Here is a 20,405-nt window from a genome sequence, read left to right as displayed (position 1 = left end):
TATGATTTCCTTTTTTCTTTTTATTTGGTTGCACTAGATGTGTCTTTTGTCTTTTTTTCAACCTGACTAACAATGTGACTACCGTGTATGTAATGGTGTAAAACAGAACAATATAGAATAAAAACAAAAAGAATAGAATAAAATAGAAACTAAAATAAAGGAATAGAAAAGAATAGAATAAAGTACGATAGAATATAAAATAATAGAATCGTGAAAAAAACAGAAATGAAAAGAATAAAATAAAATAGAAATGAAAGGAATAGAATAGAAAAGAATAGAATAGATTAGGAATAGAATAAACAATAAAAGAAAAATGAAAATAAAATAGAATATAACCATTTTTGGAAATTCAAATTTTGAGTAGATTTTTTAGTAGATTTGAGTAGATTTTTTTTTTTTTCAAATTTGAATTTGAATAGAATAGAAAAAAAACAATTGACTAGAATAAACTAGATAAAACACATCCGTCGTCTTAAATTCAAATTTCAAATAGAATACATTAGAAAAGGGATGAAAAGGAAAGGCAGCGAAGGTTTTGTGACGATCTCTCTGTGTATTGCAGACACGCAGACGTTGCTGAATCTGATGGAACAAACGTTGGCCCTCGATGACGCCCTGCGGGTGAAAGCCGAGAATCTGATCCGAATCTTTCAGAGTAATTTATTCCAGGCATTGCTCGGTAAGAGACGTACAATCCCCCCTCCCCCCCGGACACTTACCCCTCTGTGTGCTACAGGAAGGACGGGGGTAGGTTCCCCTCATATCTCCCCCCGGACACTTACCCCTCTGTGTGCCACAGGAAGGACGGGGGTAGGTTCCCCTCATATCTCCCCCTGGACACTTACCCCTCTATGTGCTACAGGAAGGACGGGGGTAGGTTCCCCTCATATCTCCCCCTGGACACTTACCCCTCTATGTGCTACAGGAAGGACGGGGGTAGGTTCCCCTCATATCTCCCCCCGGACACTTACCCCTCTGTGTGCTACAGGAAGGACGGGGGTAGGTTCCCCTCATATCTCCCCCCAGACACTTACCCCTCTGTGTGCTACAGGAAGGACGGGGGTAGGTTCCCCTCATATCTCCCCCCGGACACTTACCCCTCTATGTGCTACAGGAAGGACGGGGGTAGGTTCCCCTCATATCTCCCCCCGGACACTTACCCCTCTGTGTGCTACAGGAAGGACGGGGGTAGGTTCCCCTCATATCTCCCCCCAGACACTTACCCCTCTGTGTGCTACAGGAAGGACGGGGGTAGGTTCCCCTCATATCTCCCCCTGGACACTTACCCCTCTATGTGCTACAGGAAGGACGGGGGTAGGTTCCCCTCATATCTCCCCCCGGACACTTACCCCTCTGTGTGCTACAGGAAGGACGGGGGTAGGTTCCCCTCATATCTCCCCCCAGACACTTACCCCTCTGTGTGCTACAGGAAGGACGGGGGTAGGTTCCCCTCATATCTCCCCCTGGACACTTACCCCTCTATGTGCTACAGGAAGGACGGGGGTAGGTTCCCCTCATATCTCCCCCCGGACACTTACCCCTCTGTGTGCTACAGGAAGGACGGGGGTAGGTTCCCCTCATATCTCCCCCCGGACACTTACCCCTCTGTGTGCTACAGGAAGGACGGGGGTAGGTTCCCCTCATTTCTCCCCCCCAGACACTTACCCCCCTGTGTGCTACAGGAAGGACGGGGGTAGGTTCCCCTCATATCTCCCCCCAGACATTTACCCCTCTGTGTGCTACAGGAAGGACGGGGGTAGGTTCCCCTCATATCTCCCCCCGGACACTTACCCCTCTGTGTGCTACAGGAAGGACGGGGGTAGGTTCCCCTCATATCTCCCCCCAGACACTTACCCCTCTGTGTGCTACAGGAAGGACGGGGGTAGGTTCCCCTCATATCTCCCCCTGGACACTTACCCCTCTATGTGCTACAGGAAGGACGGGGGTAGGTTCCCCTCATATCTTCCCCCGGACACTTACCCCTCTGTGTGCTACAGGAAGGACGGGGGTAGGTTCCCCTCATATCTCCCCCCGGACACTTACCCCTCTGTGTGCTACAGGAAGGACGGGGGTAGGTTCCCCTCATTTCTCCCCCCCAGACACTTACCCCCCTGTGTGCTACAGGAAGGACGGGGGTAGGTTCCCCTCATATCTCCCCCCAGACACTTACCCCCCTGTGTGCTACAGGAAGGACGGGGGTAGGTTCCCCTCATATCTCCCCCCGGACACTTACCCCTCTGTGTGCTACAGGAAGGACGGGGGTAGGTTCCCCTCATATCTCCCCCCGGACACTTACCCCTCTGTGTGCTACAGGAAGGACGGGGGTAGGTTCCCCTCATATCTCCCCCCGGACACTTACCCCTCTGTGTGCTACAGGAAGGACGGGGGTAGGTTCCCCTCATTTCTCCCCCCGGACACTTACCCCTCTGTGTGCTACAGGAAGGACGGGGGTAGGTTCCCCTCATATCTCCCCCTGGACACTTACCCCTCTGTGTGCTACAGGAAGGACGGGGGTAGGTTCCCCTCATATCTCCCCCCGGACACTTACCCCTCTGTGTGCTACAGGAAGGACGGGGGTAGGTTCCCCTCATTTCTCCCCCCGGACACTTACCCCTCTGTGTGCTACAGGAAGGACGGGGGTAGGTTCCCCTCATATCTCCCCCCGGACACTTACCCCTCTGTGTGCTACAGGAAGGATGGAGGTAGGTTCCCCTCATATCTCCCCCCGGACACTTACCCCTCTGTGTGCTACAGGAAGGACGGGGGTAGGTTCCCCTCATATCTCCCCCCGGACACTTACCCCTCTGTGTGCTACAGGAAGGACGGGGGTAGGTTCCCCTCATATCTCCCCCCGGACACTTACCCCTCTGTGTGCTACAGGAAGGACGGGGGTAGGTTCCCCTCATTTCTCCCCCCGGACACTTACCCCTCTGTGTGCTACAGGAAGGACGGGGGTAGGTTCCCCTCATATCTCCCCCCGGACACTTACCCCTCTGTGTGCTACAGGAAGGATGGAGGTAGGTTCCCCTCATATCTCCCCCCGGACACTTACCCCTCTGTGAATTTCCAGCATCCAACAAAACCGACCAATGAAATCCGACCACTTCGGGGTTACAGGCCTGAGCAGCACAACCCCCATCCCCCACCCCCACCCTCCATCTCCCATCCCCACCCCCCATCCCCCACCCCCATCTCCCATCCCCCATCCCCCATTTCCCATCTCCCATCTCCCACCCCCCCCATCTCCCACCCCCATCTCCCATCCCCCATCCCCCACCTCCCAACTCCCATCCCCCATCCCCCATCCCCCAACTCCCATCCCCCATCCCCCATCTCCCATCTCCCATCTCCCACCCCATCCCCCATCTCCCATCTCCCACCCCCATGTGCGATTTGTTTCGTTAAAAATTGAAATTCTGACAGATTTTAGTTTTTGGGGAATCCGGATCCCAATTTCCAAAAAATGAAAATTTGCCCAAATTTCAATTACAATAGTGAAGAAATGTAACAAATCCAAAATAACAAAAAAAAATCCGGACACATTTTTAATTAGAATAGTTTTCAAATAATTTTCAAATTCGAATCGTTTTAGATTCTCCAAAGAGAATAAAATAGAATAGAAAATAAAGGAATAGAATATAATAGAGTAAAACAGAACAACAAAGAATAGATAGTAAAAGAACAGAACAGACTGGAATAACATAGAAAGAATGTAATCACCTTCAGAAATCCAAATTTCAAATAAATGAAATTTGAATTTAAATACATAAGAAAAGAATAGAATAAAAAAAGAATAAAAAAAGAGAAAATAATAGAATTAGAATATAACCATATCCCAAAATTCAAAGAGAATCAATTTGGATAGAATAGAAAATAATAGATTAGAATAGGAAGAGGGTTATATTCATTCTATTCTATCGTTTTTTTGTTATATACTATTTTGTTATTTTCTATTCTGCTCTATTCAAATTCGAATTGAATCTATTTGAATTTGAATTTTGGAAAATGGTTATATTATTTCTATTCTATTCTATTGTTATTTAATTCTATTCTTTTTTTATTCTATTATATTCCATTCTATTCTCTTCTTTTATTTTCTATCCCACGTTGTTCTGTTTTACTCTTTTCTATTCCTTTTATTTTCTATTCTATTTTATTCACTTTGGAAATTGGAAAACTGTTTTAATTGATCTGAATTCTCCCATCTCCCATCTCCCATCCCCCACCCCCCATCTCCCATCTCCCATCCCCCACCTCCCAACTCCCATCTCCCATCTCCCATCCCCCAACTCTCATCCCCCACCCCCCAACCCCCACCCCCCAACCCCCAATCCCCACCCCCCCATCTCCCACCCCCCATCTCCCATCCCTCACCTCCCAACTCCCATCCCCCACCCCCCAACCCCCATCCCCCATCTCCCATCCCCCATCTCCCATCCCCCAACTCTCATCCCCCACCCCCAACCCCCACCCCCCATCTCCCAACCCCCATCTCCCACCCCCCATCTCCCATCCCCCACCCCCATCCCCCACCTCCCAACTCCCATCCCCCACCCCCCATCTCCCACCCCCATCCCCCATCTCCCAACCCCCATCCCCCATCTCTCATCCCCCACCCCCCAACCCCCACCCCCCATCTCCCATCCCCCACCCTCCATCTCCCATCCCCCATCTCCCACCCCCCATCTTTCCCGGAGGGCTCCGGCACTGTGATTGTCCGGAGACGCCATGACGTCACTCCCGCGCATGCACACGGGAGCCGCCGGTCACGGCACAGGCTCTGAAGATCCGGCACAAGCAGGCGGTTCCTTCAGTGCGCCGATGACTTTTAATAATCGGACACTTTCCTGTCCCGCAGTCCAGAGATGTCGCCTCCATTGCGGGTAAGGGAACCCGGCAGAGTAGCTTTATGTCTTCACGCCAGGAACCCTACTGCGCATGCGGGGAGGCTCCGCTCCCCTCTCCTACTGGCCCGGGGGCCGGGGAAGGAGGAGGAGGAGGGAGGAGGAGGGAGTCCGGGTGGTGACGGTGAGGCTTCCGCAAGTGGGGACGGGATACCGGTGAAAGACAAGTATTCCTCCCCCTCCCCCGAAAGGTGCCAAATGTGGTGCGGAATGTTTTTTGCTGATAGGAAAGTATAAGAGTTCTGTTCATGGAGTGCGACTTTACACTGCAGAGACCTTTATGTATCCAAGTCACATGTTAGGGTTAGTGTTAGGGGGAAGGGTTAGATTTAGGGTTAAGGGAAAGGGCTAACACTAGGGTTAGAGATAACTGTAATCATTAGGGTTAGGGTCAGAGTTAGGGTTAAGGGCTAGGACTAGGGTTAGATTTAGGGTTAGGGTTAAGGGCTAGGACTAGGGTTAGAGTTAGGGTTAGAGATAGTTGTAATCGTTAGGGCTAGATGGTTAGGGTTAAGGGCTAGGACTAGAGTAAGGGTTAGGTTTAGCTGTAATCATTAGGGTTAAGGGCTAGGACTAGGGTTAGATGGTTAGGGTTAAGGGCTAGGACTAGGGTTAGGGTTAAGGGCTAGGACTAGGGTTAGGGTTTAGGGCTAGGACTAGGGTTAGATGGTTTAGATGTGCTCAGTATGTCAGCACAGCACAGGGATGGTGGGAGCCCCTCATAATAAGCAGCCCCAGGAGGAAGTCAGCACAGCACAGCGATGGTGGGAGCCCCTCATAATAAGCAGCCCCAGGAGGAAGTCAGCATAGCACAGGGATGGTGGGAGCCCCTCATAATATGCACAGCAGAGGTACAGCCCCAGGAGGAAGTCAGCACAGCACAGGGATGGTGGGAGCCCCTCATACTGAGCACAGCAGAGGTACAGCCCCAGGAGGAAGTCAGCACAGCACAGGGATGGTGGGAGCCCCTCATAATAAGCAGCCCCAGGAGGAAGTCAGCATAGCACAGGGATGGTGGGAGCCCCTCATAATATGCACAGCAGAGGTACAGCCCCAGGAGGAAGTCAGCACAACACAGGGATGGTGGGAGCCCCTCATAATGAGCACAGCAGAGTTACAGCCCCAGGAGGAAGTCAGCATAGCGTAGGGATGGTGGGAGCCCCTCATAATAAGCAGCCCCAGGAGGAAGTCAGCACAGCACAGGGATGGTGGGAGCCCCTCATAATAAGCAGCCCCAGGAGGAAGTCAGCATAGCACAGGGATGGTGGGAGCCCCTAATACTGAGCACAGCAGAGGTACAGCCCCAGGAGGAAGTCAGCATAGAACAGGGATGGTGGGAGCCCCTCATAATAAGCAGCCCCAGGAGGATGTCAGCATAGCACAGGGATGGTGGGAGCCCCTCATAATAAGCAGCCCCAGGAGGATGTCAGCATAGCACAGGGATGGTGGGAGCCCCTCATAATAAGCAGCCCCAGGAGGAAGTCAACACAGCACAGGGATGGTGGGAGCCCCTCATAATGAGCACATGGCTGCCATGCACAGCTGCTCCAGTTTTGATCCCCGGCACTGTACGGGGTCACTGGGGATGTGCGGGGTCACTGGAAATTGTTTGGTGTTACCAAGCATGTGCTCTCCGCACATCCCCGGTGACCCCAAACAGTGTGGGGTTATCTATCGAAACTGGAGCAGGCGAAAACTGGACCAGCGGTGCATGGCAGACAATCCGCTTCTCTCTTTCTCATCTAACGAAAATTCGTATTTCGGATAGGAAATTCTTCAACGGAATTTCGTATTTCGGATAAAAATCAAACTTCCATCAGCATCGACTGTCATATTGAGGTATATATTTGCCTTTAAATTCATCGTAAAGAACGTTCGTACACGTTAACGAACCTAACGACAATTCGTATTTCGTACGAATTGAAATTGAATTTCGGACACGAAATACGATGTACGAATTAATTCTAATACGAATCGTAACGGAACAGAACAAATTTATTGACGGCGCCCATGTCTAATTAGTACTCAGGGTTAGGATTCGAATTTTGGGTAATCATTATTGTTCGGGTTAAGATTAGGATTAGTACTCAGGGCTAGGGTTAGAGTTTGGGGTAATCATTAAGATTTGGATTAGTACTCAGGGTTAGGATTAGGATTAGGGTTACAGTTTGGGGTAATCATTAGGGTTAGGGTTAAGATTAGGATTAGTACTCAGGGTTAGGATTAGGGTTAGGATTAGAGGCGATTCAGTTTGCATTGTGCGCTATACAAGTATTTCATTCATTCATTCATTAGAGTTTGGGGTAATCATTAGAGTTAGAGTTAAGATTTGGATTAGTACTCAGGGTTAGGATTAGGGTTAGGATTAGAGTTTGGGGTAATCATTAGGGTTAAGATTAGGATTAGTACTCAGGGTTAGGATTGGAGTTTGGGGTAATCATTAGGGTTAAGATTAGGATTAGTACTCAGGGTTAGGATTAGGATTGGAGTTTGGGGTAATCATTAGGGTTAAGATTAGGATTAGTACTCAGGGTTAGGATTAGGATTAGGATTAAAGTTTGGGGTAATCATTAAGATTTGGATTAGTACTCAGGGTTAGGATTAGGATTAGGGTTACAGTTTGGGGTAATCATTAGGGTTAGGGTTAAGATTAGGATTAGTACTCAGGGTTAGGATTAGAGTTTGGGGTAATCATTAAGATTAGGATTAGTACTCAGGGTTAGGATTAGGGTTAGGATTAGAGTTTGGGGTAATCATTAGAGTTAGAGTTAAGATTAGGATTAGTACTCAGGGTTAGGATTAGGGTTAGGGTTACAGTTTGAGGTAATCATTAGAGTTAAGATTAGGATTAGTACTCAGGGTTAGGATTAGAGTTTGGGGTAATCATTAGGGTTAGAGTTTGGGGTAATCATTAGGGTTAGGGTTAAGATTAGGATTAGTACTCAGGGTTAGGATTAAAGTTTGGGGTAATGATTAAGATTTGGATTAATACTCAGGGTTAGGATTAGGATTAGGGTTACAGTTTGGGGTAATCATTAGGGTTAGGGTTAGGATTAGTACACAGGGTTAGGATTAGGGTTAGGATTAAAGTTTGGGGTAATCATTAAGATTAGGATTAGTACTCAGGGTTAGGTTTAGGATTACAGTTTGGGGTAATCATTAGGGTTAGGGTTAAGATTAGGATTAGTACTCAGGGTTAGGATTAGGGTTAGGGTTACAGTTTGGGGTAATCATTAGGGTTAGGGTTAAGATTAGGATTAGTACTCAGGGTTAGGATTAGGATTAGGGTTACAGTTTGGGGTAATCATTAGGGTTAGGGTTAGGATTAGTACTCAGGGTTAGGATTAGGGTTAGGATTAAAGTTTGGGGTAATCATTAAGATTAGGATTAGTACTCAGGGTTAGGTTTAGGATTACAGTTTGGGGTAATCATTAGGGTTAGGGTTAAGATTAGGATTAGTACTCAGGGTTAGGATTAGGGTTAGGATTAGAGGCGATTCAGTTTGCATTGTGCGCTATACAAGTATTTCATTCATTCATTCATTAGAGTTTGGGGTAATCATTAGAGTTAGAGTTAAGATTTGGATTAGTACTCAGGGTTAGGATTGGAGTTTGGGGTAATCATTAGGGTTAAGATTAGGATTAGTACTCAGGGTTAGGATTAGGATTGGAGTTTGGGGTAATCATTAGGGTTAAGATTAGGATTAGTACTCAGGGTTAGGATTAGGATTAAAGTTTGGGGTAATCATTAAGATTTGGATTAGTACTCAGGGTTAGGATTAGGATTAGGGTTACAGTTTGGGGTAATCATTAGGGTTAGGGTTAAGATTAGGATTAGTACTCAGGGTTAGGATTAGGGTTAGGATTAGAGTTTGGGGTAATCATTAAGATTAGGATTAGTACTCAGGGTTAGGATTAGGGTTAGGATTAGAGTTTGGGGTAATCATTAGGGTTAGGGTTAAGATTAGGATTAGTACTCAGGGTTAGGATTAGGGTTAGGATTAGAGTTTGGGGTAATCATTAAGATTAGGATTAGTACTCAGGGTTAGGATTAGGGTTAGGATTAGAGTTTGGGGTAATCATTAAGATTAGGATTAGTACTCAGGGTTAGGATTAGGGTTAGGATTAGAGTTTGGGGTAATCATTAGAGTTAGAGTTAAGATTAGGATTAGTACTCAGGGTTAGGATTAGGGTTAGGGTTACAGTTTGAGGTAATCATTAGAGTTAAGATTAGGATTAGTACTCAGGGTTAGGATTAGAGTTTGGGGTAATCATTAGGGTTAGAGTTTGGGGTAATCATTAGGGTTAGGGTTAAGATTAGGATTAGTACTCAGGGTTAGGATTAAAGTTTGGGGTAATGATTAAGATTTGGATTAATACTCAGGGTTAGGATTAGGATTAGGGTTACAGTTTGGGGTAATCATTAGGGTTAGGGTTAGGATTAGTACACAGGGTTAGGATTAGGGTTAGGATTAAAGTTTGGGGTAATCATTAAGATTAGGATTAGTACTCAGGGTTAGGTTTAGGATTACAGTTTGGGGTAATCATTAGGGTTAGGGTTAAGATTAGGATTAGTACTCAGGGTTAGGATTAGGGTTAGGGTTACAGTTTGGGGTAATCATTAGGGTTAGGGTTAAGATTAGGATTAGTACTCAGGGTTAGGATTAGGATTAGGGTTACAGTTTGGGGTAATCATTAGGGTTAGGGTTAGGATTAGTACTCAGGGTTAGGATTAGGGTTAGGATTAAAGTTTGGGGTAATCATTAAGATTAGGATTAGTACTCAGGGTTAGGATTAGGATTAGGGTTACAGTTTGGGGTAATCATTAGGGTTAGGGTTAGGATTAGTACTCAGGGTTAGGATTAGGGTTAGGATTAAAGTTTGGGGTAATCATTAAGATTAGGATTAGTACTCAGGGTTAGGTTTAGGATTACAGTTTGGGGTAATCATTAGGGTTAGGGTTAAGATTAGGATTAGTACTCAGGGTAGGGATGTTGGGGTTGAATTTGCAGTGTGAGTGTCATGGGAGGAATGTTGAAGATTGGGGGGTCAATAAAGGGGTACAAGGAAATGAGAGTTTTGTTCCTGACTTGTTTTCTCCTTCTAGATATCCAGGAATATTATGAGGTGATGCTGAGCCCGGTGAGCCCCCCCAGTTGCCGTCGTGTGGAGAAGGTCAGTGTCCTCACCTTGTGGGGTTCCAGCTTCTTCTCTGTCTGAATGATGTACTGCTAGTTATTAGAATGTTTCTTATTTTCTGTAACGGGGTCTTGGTGCACCCTCCATGTGTCCGGCCACAGACTGGAGGAGTCCAAGGAGTTCTTGGCCAAGTGAGAGATGGAATTCTGCAATGTTTTCAGGATCTCCCCGGGAGGGGGTCTCATCCCTCGGACCGTCTGGTGTCCTCCTCTGTGGTCTGCTGTTCAGGAACCTCAGTCAGGTCCCAGAAGACCTCTGCTTGGAGGAGACTTGGAGGACAAGCCATTCATTCTCCGTGAATCTATTCACATTTTGTATGGTGAGGGTCTTCAATCTTCTCTCCCATCGCCTCGCTTTCTAACAATTAGAAGTGAAAGTCGGTGAGGATCACCGACGATATGTTCTCCTTAGACCAAGACCTCTGTGGAGGACCCTTGATAATCTGCTTCATGTGTCTGGCCTGGTACTCTACAGGGCCCCATTCACAAAGCTTTAAGAAACGAAAAGAATCTTTATTTACAGCCATGTGACTATCGTTGTTGAATCTCATTGGCTGAAAATAACTGACACTAAGGATCCTTATACTGGTGTGTTATCTGTGTGATTAAACAATCGGATTGTATTGGAAGCAATAGAGAAAGATAAGGAAATGTCTGAAGAGGTTAAACTATAGCAAAGCGAATCAATGCAGGAACAATACAGTATGGCCAAATACCCTTTAATGTGTGGCTGCCTGTCCGGCAGGACTAAGAATGTAATCATCAATAGCCCTCCAACTAGGAGATCACTCCCCAAGTGAGACGGGTATTGGATAACAAGGGTTTGGGCTGGCCAGCCCACTAGCAGGCCCTCAGTCAGGAGAGTCAGGGAAACATCCACCAAACCTCCTGCTCCCCAGTACTTCTAGGAAGATAGTCCCTGACTACAAACAATCTGAAAGGTTGATTCTTCTGCCGGCATAGTTGGGGCCTTTATGTTGGCGCGCAGAGGTGGGTGTAGTCCCTTTTAAGATGTGGCGAAAAAAGGTCTGATTTCCTTTTAAGAGGCAAAGTGGTTGACACAGTTCTCCTTAATATGTGAGGTTGGTGGGAAGGGTTGCCTTAAGATATTTAGTGGTAGTCAGGAGTTTCCTTGGGTAATGGTCAGTTTAAGAGAGGGAGGGGGGTTTGGCAGGCGTGTTTTCCTTTTTAAAGGGTGAAGTTGAACTTGGGTGGCAAACTCCCTCCTTAAATGGCTTGAACATAAATGGATGCAGCTACGGAGACAAGGTTCTGCCTAGCAGGGAGCAGAAGGGTTACCCCAGTTCAGTGACCCGCGGGCAGAAACCACGATGCCAACCAAGAAATGGCGGCCTAAGGGGGTAGTCATATATTTGTCTATAATAAGGGTCCACTGTTAAAGAATACTGCAGGTTTATCTGGCAACAAGGGTGAAAGGTAAACAATAGTAACGATGTGTGGGACAGTAACCCTCTCACCAGACCTTCTGCGACAACCCAGGAGAGCGAGAGTAGTCCTGCAACGGGGGAGCCCCTTTAATTAAAGGTGCAGGGAAGGTGCATGTGACTCAGGCACTCCTGCAGCTACCAGGACTCCTCAAAGCAGTGCTTTGCACACAGGGTTACGCTAGACCAGCCTTTCTCAACCTTTTTACCCCAGGGGAACCCTTAAAATAATTTTCAGGTTATCGGTGAACCCCTAATAAACCCATTCATTGGGGGTCAGTGGGAACAATGACCCTTACTTTGGTGGTCAGTGAGAAGAATGCCCTTTTTTACAGTGGTGGTAAGACTAGTCCTCTTACAGAGAGCTATAAAGATCATTGATGTCATACCACTGTCTCCTCCAAGTGGTATTGGCTCAGAAGTATGTAGGCACCATCAAACAGGAGGTCAAATCAGCCACAGCTCAAGGAACCCCTAGCCATCTCTGGAGGAACCTTGGTTGAGAATGGCTGCGCTAGACATTCTCTTCCTCAGCTTCTCCAGATGCTCCGTACTTCCCCGGGCCAAACCTGGTCCGGGCCGGTACCACACGACTCTCACCCTCTTCCTCCAAAAGTCTCTCTCCAACTCCCCTCCATCTTCCCAGGCTTTTCTTTTTATACCCCCCCTTCCCTCGCCCCCCTGGTGATTGCTCATGTCTTAGTTTTTGGTTTATTGAAAAAAATGCACATTCAAATCAACGCACGTCTCTTCATCAGAAGCAACGATCGATATCCTACAGATAACGTATACGGATGAAAATGGCACGCCACTCAAGTAGGGACTGCCCAATCCTTCCATTTCTAGTCAGGCAGGAAGTCCATACAACGTGTGAGAAGTCAGAGGGCCCAAAACAGGGAGAAATCTTCTAAAAAAACTAATAAAAAGAGGAAAGAAAGCAGAGTAAGAATTGTACATAGAAGGACGGCCCTCTATGTCTGCCAGTAGAAGCTCCACCCAAATGCCGATTACCACAAATGATCACCGAAAGATTGTCCCAAATCTACGGCCATTCTCCGATCTCCAACCCAATGAGGAGTACTGGCAATAACAGAGGGGAAGGACCAACTGAACAAGGGGGGCACCTATGGTGGGGAGTCAGGAACTCGCTGGTGTCCTGTGTATCCAGCCGGGGGCCCCCAGAGTTTGGTCCACTTTCCTGGACACCCCAGTTTGGCAATAGCCCCCCAAATCTAGAGGCCAGTGATATGGAGATTTTAATTAGGGATGAATCACCCATCAAACCATTGTCTACCATGTACAAGGATCTGTTCCCTGAAACCCCCAAATTCCTGAGGGCCTGTGTGTCACCACGGACTGTTGTGGCTCCTGGTTTGGACAAGGAGGATTGGGAGGATATATGGAAGGTTGCCTTTACCGGATTGGTGTCCACTGGAGACCATTTAATACATTATACATTTCTCCATAGGGTCTACCTCACACCGGCCAGATTGGCAAAAATATACAGGGACCAACCCTCCTTGTGTTGGCGCTGCTCTGTACCTGATGCCAAGGCTGCTGATAAGGCAGTACAGCCGGGCCCTTCTGTACAGGGCCCGGGCTCAATCAGTTCAAAACTGTGCAGGAAGGCCAGCTGTAATGTCTTATTGCAGATACCAATCCTTTTCTTCCTCCCCCTGCAAGCTTCTCCTTCTCTTTTTCCCTCTGGTCTAACCCTCTGCTGTCCGGGCCCCCTGTTCCTCCACAGCCCTGACGGTTTTCCTCCTCTCCTCTCCTGCCGGAAGCTGCTGCGGGCACACAGGGGGATGCTTTAGGAGGGAGAGTGGGGGAAGGGGCCGGTAAATATAACATTTATTGGTCCCTTCATTTCCTGAATGAGCGCAGAGAGTGATCGGTACCAATCAATCCTGTGTCCATTCATCGCGGAAGCATAGTAAACTGTGTTTACGAAGCTTTAGTTTTTGAATGAGCAGGAAGCCTCAGAGTGCTTCCAATTCATTGATCTGTGCAGCTGAGGCTACAGAGAAAAGGAACGATAAATCGAAATCCTTAGTCACTTCCGGATAGGGGGGCCCCTGTTAGGAAGGCTGTCTGGGGCCCCCGTGATTTCTGACAGCAGCCCTGCCTGATGCAGACATTATACATATTTCCTGGTGGGAGGTTTTGGCCCGTAGGATCTCAGTCACTCGTATACCTGTAGAGGGGTGCTTTCTAAGCCTGGTGGATTTCTTGGCCACTACCAAAGCGTTAGGCGCTCTCCTCGCATTATTACTATTTTATGTTCGGAAACTTATTATTTTGTCGTGGAAAAAAATAAAATATTTGCACCGACCTGTCCTGGAAATCATTTGTGAATAGAGCAAAGCCTTCATATAAAGCCACCTACACCAATCGGAGAGCTTCATATAAAGCCACCTACACCAATCGGAGAGCTTCATATAAAGCCACCTACACCAATCGGAGAGCTTCATATAAAGCCAACTACACCAATCGGAGAGCTTCATATAAATCCACCTACACCAATCGGAGAGCTTCATATGAAGCCACCTACACCAATCGTGGAGCTTCATATAAAGCCAACTACACCAATCGGAGAGCTTCATATAAAGCCACCTACACCAATCGGAGAGCTTCATATAAAGCCAACTACACCAATCGGAGAGCTTCATATAAATCCACCTACACCAATCGTGGAGCTTCATATGAAGCCACCTACACCAATCGTGGAGCTTCATATAAAGCCACCTACACCAATCGTGGAGCTTCATATGAAGCCACCTACACCAATCGGGGAGCTTCATATGAAGCCACCTACACCAATCGTGGAGCTTCATATAAAGCCACCTACACCAATCGTGGAGCTTCATATGAAGCCACCTACACCAATCGGGGAGCTTCATATGAAGCCACCTACACCAATCGTGGAGCTTCATATAAAGCCAACTACACCAATCGGAGAGCTTCATATAAAGCCACCTACACCAATCGGGGAGCTTCATATAAAGCCAACTACACCAATCGGAGAGCTTCATATGAAGCCACCTACACCAATCGGGGAGCTTCATATAAAGCCACCTACACCAATCGGGGAGCTTCATATAAAGCCAACTACACCAATCGGGGAGCTTCATATAAAGCCAACTACACCAATCGGAGAGCTTCATATGAAGCCACCTACACCAATCGGGGAGCTTCATATGAAGCCACCTACACCAATCGGGGAGCTTCATATAAAGCCACCTACACCAATCGGGGAGCTTCATATAAAGCCACCTACACCAATCGGAGAGCTTCATATAAAGCCACCTACACCAATCGGAGAGCTTCATATGAAGCCACCTACACCAATCGGGGAGCTTCATATAAAGCCACCTACACCAATCGGGGAGCTTCATATGAAGCCACCTACACCAATCGGGGGGGCTTTCACCAAGTATGGAAAAGTCTGGGGGGGGGGTTGGCTGTCCTCCTCGGATATGGTCTCTGATTGGCCGGTTTCACTCACAAGCTGCCTAATTGGTAATCGCAGTCATTTCCTGAGGAAGGAGCGCTTGGTGTGTGTAATTGGGTATGAAGTGGGGGAATTAGCGGACATGGAGGTCTTTGGTGGCCTTCATTTACTCTGAATGATAAATTGTCCAAGGCTGAAAAATGTCTGGAAGATAGAAAGAAACATTGTTACATTTTGTATCTTTCCATTCATCTGCAGATGAGATTCCTGGACTCTAATCAGCCCCAATTAACTCCTCGTTCTCCTCCTCCAATCAACTTCTCATTTCCCTGATGATTTTTTTGTGTAATTTTAAACAGAACAAATCACAGAATAAAACGCACTTTTTTTTGTAACAACAAAGAAAAATCGCATTTTGCCGTTACAATTAATTCTAAGGTCAGCAAACTGTGGCCCTAGGGCCGACGTGGACCTTTGCTTGCTTTTATGTGGCCCTTGAGGCATAATTCCCCCCACTGACGGGGCACTATTCCTCCCACTGATACCAATAGTGCCCCATCATCCTCCCACTTACACCAATGATGGGGCACTATTCCCCCCACTGACACCAATGATGGGGCACTATTCCCCCCACTGACACCAATGATGGGGCACTATTCCCCCCACTGACACCAATGATGGGGCACTATTCCTCCCACCGATACCAATGATGGGGCACTATTCCTCCCACCGACACCAATGATGGGGCACTATTCCTCCCACCGACACCAATGATGGGGCACTATTCCTCTCACTGATACCAATGATGGGGCACTATTCCTCCCACTGACACCAATGATGGGGCACTATTCCTCCCATTGACACCACTGATGGGGCACTATTCCTCCCACCGACACCAATAATGGGGCACAATTCCTCTCACTGATACCAATGATGGGGCACTAATCCTCCCACCGATACCAATGATGGGGCACTATTCCTCCCACCGATACCAATGATGGGGCACTATTCCCCCCACTGACACCAATGATGGGGCACTATTCCTCCCACCGATACCAATGATGGGGCACTATTCCATCCACTGACACCAATGATGGGGCACTATTCCTCCCACTGACACCAATGATGGGGCACTATTCCTCCCACTGACACCAATGATGGGGTACTATTCCTCCCACTGTCCCCATAATTTTCAACTCACTATGCCAATCAATACTGTCTCACTGTGCCCATCATTGCAGACTCACTATGCCCATCAATTCAGCCTCACTGTGCCCATCATTTTAGACTCACTGTGCCCATCAATGCAGACTCACTGTGCCCATCATTTTAGACTCACTGTGCCCATCATTGCAGCCTCACTGTGCCCATCATTTTAGACTCACTGTGCCCTTCATTGCAGACTCCCTGTGCCCATCAATGCAGCCTCACTGTTACTTCATTGCAGACTCACTGTGTCCATCATGGCAGACTCACTGTGCCCATCATTGCAGCCTCACTGTGCCCATCATTGCAGCCTCACTTTGCCCATCAATGCAGCCTCACTGTTCCTTCATTGGAGACTCACGGTGCCCATCAATGGAGACTCACTGTGCCCATCATTTTAGACTCACTGTGCCCATCATTGCAGCCTCACTGTGCCCATCATTTTAGACTCACTGTGCGCATCAATACAGACTCACTGTGCCCATCATTTTAGACTCACTGTGCCCTTCATTGCAGCCTCACTGTGCCCATCATTTTAGACTCACTGTGCCCTTCATTACAGACTCACTGTGCCCATCAATGCAGCCTCACAGTTACTTCATTGGAGACTCACGGTGCCCATCATTGCAGACTCTCTGTGCCCATCATGGCAGACTCACTGTGCCCATCATTGCAGCCTCACTTTGCCCATCAATGCAGCCTCACTGTTCCTTCATTGTAGACTCACGGTGCCCATCATTGCAGACTCACTGTGCTCATCAATCGAACCTCACTGTGCCCATCATTTCAGACTCACTGTGCCCATCAATGCACACTCACTATGCCCATCAATACTGCCTCACTGTGCCCATCAATGCAGACTCCCTGTGCCCATTAATACAAACTCACTGTGCTTATTATTGCAGCTTCATTGTGCCCATCAATGCAGCCTCATTATATCCATCATTGCAGACTCACTGTGCCCAAAATTGCAGACTCACTATGCCAATCAATACTGCCTCACTGTGCGCAGTAATGCCAACTCACTGTGCCCATCATTGCATACTCACTGCGCCCATCAATACTGCCTCACTGTACCCATCAACGCCAACTCACCGTGTCCATCATTGCAGACTTGCTGTGCTCATCCATTCAGATTTACTGTGCCCATCATTGCAGACTCACCTTGCCCTTCAATGCAAACTTAATGTGCCCATTGTTGCCGACTCACATTGTTCATCATTGCAGACTCTCCGTGCCCATTAATGCAGCCCCACTGTGCCTTTCATTGCAGACTCCCTGTGCCCATTAATGCAGACTCACTGTGGTCATCATTGCAGACTCACTTTGCCAATCAATACTGCCTCACTGTGCGCAGTAATGACAACTCACTGTGCCCATCACTTCAGCCTAATTGTGCCCTTCATTGCAGACAAATTGTACTCATTAATGCAGACTCACTGTGCCTATTAATTCAGATTCACCGTGCCCATCAATGCAGCCTCACTGTGCCCATCAATACTCCCTCACTGTTCCCATCATTGCAGACTGACTGTGCCCATCATTGCAGTCCCACTATGCCAATCAATACTGCCTCACTGTACCCATCAACGCCAACTCACCGTGTCCACCATTGCAGACTGGCTGTGCTCATCAATGCAGATTTACTGTGCCCATCATTGCAGACTCACTGTGCCCATCAATGCAGACTTACTGTGCCCATCGTTGCTGACTCACATTGTTCATCATTGCAGACTCTCTGTGCCCATTAATGCAGCCTCACTGTGCCCATCAATGCAGACTCACTGTGCCTTTCATTGCAGACTCACTGTGCCCATTGATGCAGACTTAGTGTGCCCTTCATTGCAGACTAACTGTGCCGGGTGTGCCCATCATTGCAGACTCAGTGTGCCCATCAATGCAGACTCACTGTGCCCATCATTGCAGACTCGCTGTGCCTATTAATGTAGACTCTCTCTGCCCATAATTGCAGACTCACTGTGTCGATCATTGGAGCCTCATTGTGCCCATCAATGCAGCCTCACTGTTTCCATGATTGCAGAATCTCTGTGCCCATGAAATGCAGACTCACTGTGACCATCATTGCAGACTCACTGTGCCTTTATTGCAGACTCACTCTGCCCATCATTGCAGACTCACTGCGCTCATCAATACTGCCTCACTGTGCTCATCAATGCAGACTTACTGTGTCGATCATTGTAGCCTCATTGTGCCCATCAATGCAGACTCGCTGTACCCATCAATGCAGCCTCACTGTGCCCATCAATACTGCCTTAATGTGCCTGTCAATGCAGACTCACTATGCCAATCAATACTACCTCACTGTGCCCATCAATACCAACACACTGTGCCCATCATTGCAGACTCACTGTGCTCACCAATGCAGACTCACTGTGCCCTTCATTGCAGACTCACTGTGCTCATTAATGCAGACTCACTGTGCTGGGTGTGCCCATCATTGCAGACTCACTGCGCCCATCAATACTGCCTCACTGTGCTCTTCAATGCAGACTTACTGTGCTCCTGACTGCAGCCACACTGTGCCCATCATTGCAGACTAACTGTGCCCTTCATTGCAGACTTACTGTGCCCATCATTACAGATTCACTGTGGCCATCATTGCAGACTCACTGTGCCCATCACTGCAGCCTCACTCTGCCCTTCATTGCAGACTCACTGTGCCCATCAATGCAGACTCACTGTTTCCATGATTGCAGACTCTCTGTGCCCATGAAATGCAGACTCACTGTGCCTTTATTGCAGACTCACTCTGCCCATTAATGCAGACTCATTGTGCCGGGTGGGCCCATCATTGCAGGCTCACTGTGCCCATCACTACTGCCTCACTGTGCCCTTCATTGCAGACTCACTGTACCCATTAATCCAGACTCACTATGCCCATCATTGCATACTCACTGTGCCCATCAATGCAGCCTCACTGTGCCCATCAATACTGTCTTAATGTGCCTGTCAATGCAGACTCACCATGCCAATCAATACTACCTCACTGTGCCCATCAATGCCAATGCATTGTGCCCATCATTGCAGACTCACTGTGCTCACCAATGCAGACTCACTGTGCCCTTCATTGCAGACTCACTGTGCCCATTAATGCAGACTCACTGTGCTGGGTGAGCCCATCATTGCAGACTAACTGCGTTCATCAATACTGTCTCACTGTGCTCTTTAATGCAGACTTGCTGTGCTCATGACTGCAGCCACATTGTGCCCATCATTGCAGACTCACTGTGCCCTTCATTGCAGACTTACTGTGCCCATCATTGCAGACTCACTGTGCTCATCAATGCAGACTTACTGTGCCCATCATCGCAGACCCACTGTGCCCATCACTGCAGTCTCACTGTGCCCATCAATGCAGTCTTACTTTGTCCATCAATGCAGCCTCACTGTGCCGATCATTGCAGCCTCACTGTGCCCATCATTACTGCCTCACTGTGTCCATCATTGCAAACTCACTTTGCCCAGCATTGCACTCTCTCTCCTCGCACTCTCTCTCCTTGTATTCTCTCTCCTTGTGCTCTCTCTTCTTGTACTCTCCATCGTTGTACTCTCCCACTTGTAATTTCTCCCATGTACTCTCTCCCCCTATAGTCTCTCTCCTTGTACTGTCTCCCCTTGTACACTCTTTCTCCTTGTACTCTCTCCTCCCTTGTAGTCTCTCCCCTGTACTTGATACCTTTGTACTCTCTCTCCTTGTACTCTCTCTCTTTTGTATACCCTCTCCCCCCTTGTTCTCTCTCTCTCTCTCTATCTTTGTACTCTCTCTCCTTGTACTCTCTCTCCTTGTATTCTCTCCCCTTGTATTCTCTCCCCTTGTACTTTCTCTCCCTTTGTACTCTCTCCTTGTACTCTCTCCTTGTACTCTCTCTCCTTGTAGTCTCTCCCCTTGTACTCTACCCTTTTGTACTTTCTCCCCTTGTACTCTCTCTCCTTGTACTCTCCCCTTGTAGTCTCTCAGTCCCGGCAGTCTTGTTGGTCTCCGGTGGTCCCGGCAGTCTCTCAGTCCCGGTGGTCTCCGGTGGTCCCGGTAGTCTCTCAGTCCCAGGGGTCTCCGGTGGTCCCGGCAGTCTTTCAGTCCCGGTGGTCCTGGCAGTCTCTCAGTCCCGGCAGTCTCTCAGCCCCGGTGTTCTCCGGTGGTGCCAGCTTTCTCTTAGTCCCGGTGGTCTCAGCTCTCTCTCAGT

At 47.9% G+C, this 20,405-nt stretch overlaps 1 protein-coding gene across 1 annotated transcript in view; it reads left to right on the top strand.

Annotated features, from left to right (window-relative positions):
* Positions 1–564: 564 nt before the first annotated feature.
* LOC143962468 (disks large homolog 4-like) overlaps positions 565–20,405 on the top strand; it is a gene marked incomplete in the record, with an annotated part of 306,432 nt that continues 286,591 nt past the window's right edge. The window contains 2 exon segments of the mRNA XM_077471743.1: positions 565–679; positions 10,011–10,078. Of these exon segments, the coding sequence (XP_077327869.1) occupies positions 586–679; positions 10,011–10,078 (162 nt within the window).

Source organism: Lithobates pipiens, unplaced genomic scaffold, assembly GCF_037356315.1.
Source record: "Lithobates pipiens isolate NorthernLeopardFrog02 unplaced genomic scaffold, aLitPip1_a1.2 Scaffold_8, whole genome shotgun sequence".
Classification (NCBI taxonomy): domain Eukaryota; kingdom Metazoa; phylum Chordata; class Amphibia; order Anura; family Ranidae; genus Lithobates; species Lithobates pipiens.
The sequence above is the reverse complement of the archived record's forward strand: the minus strand, read 5'-3'. Positions and strand labels throughout refer to the sequence as shown.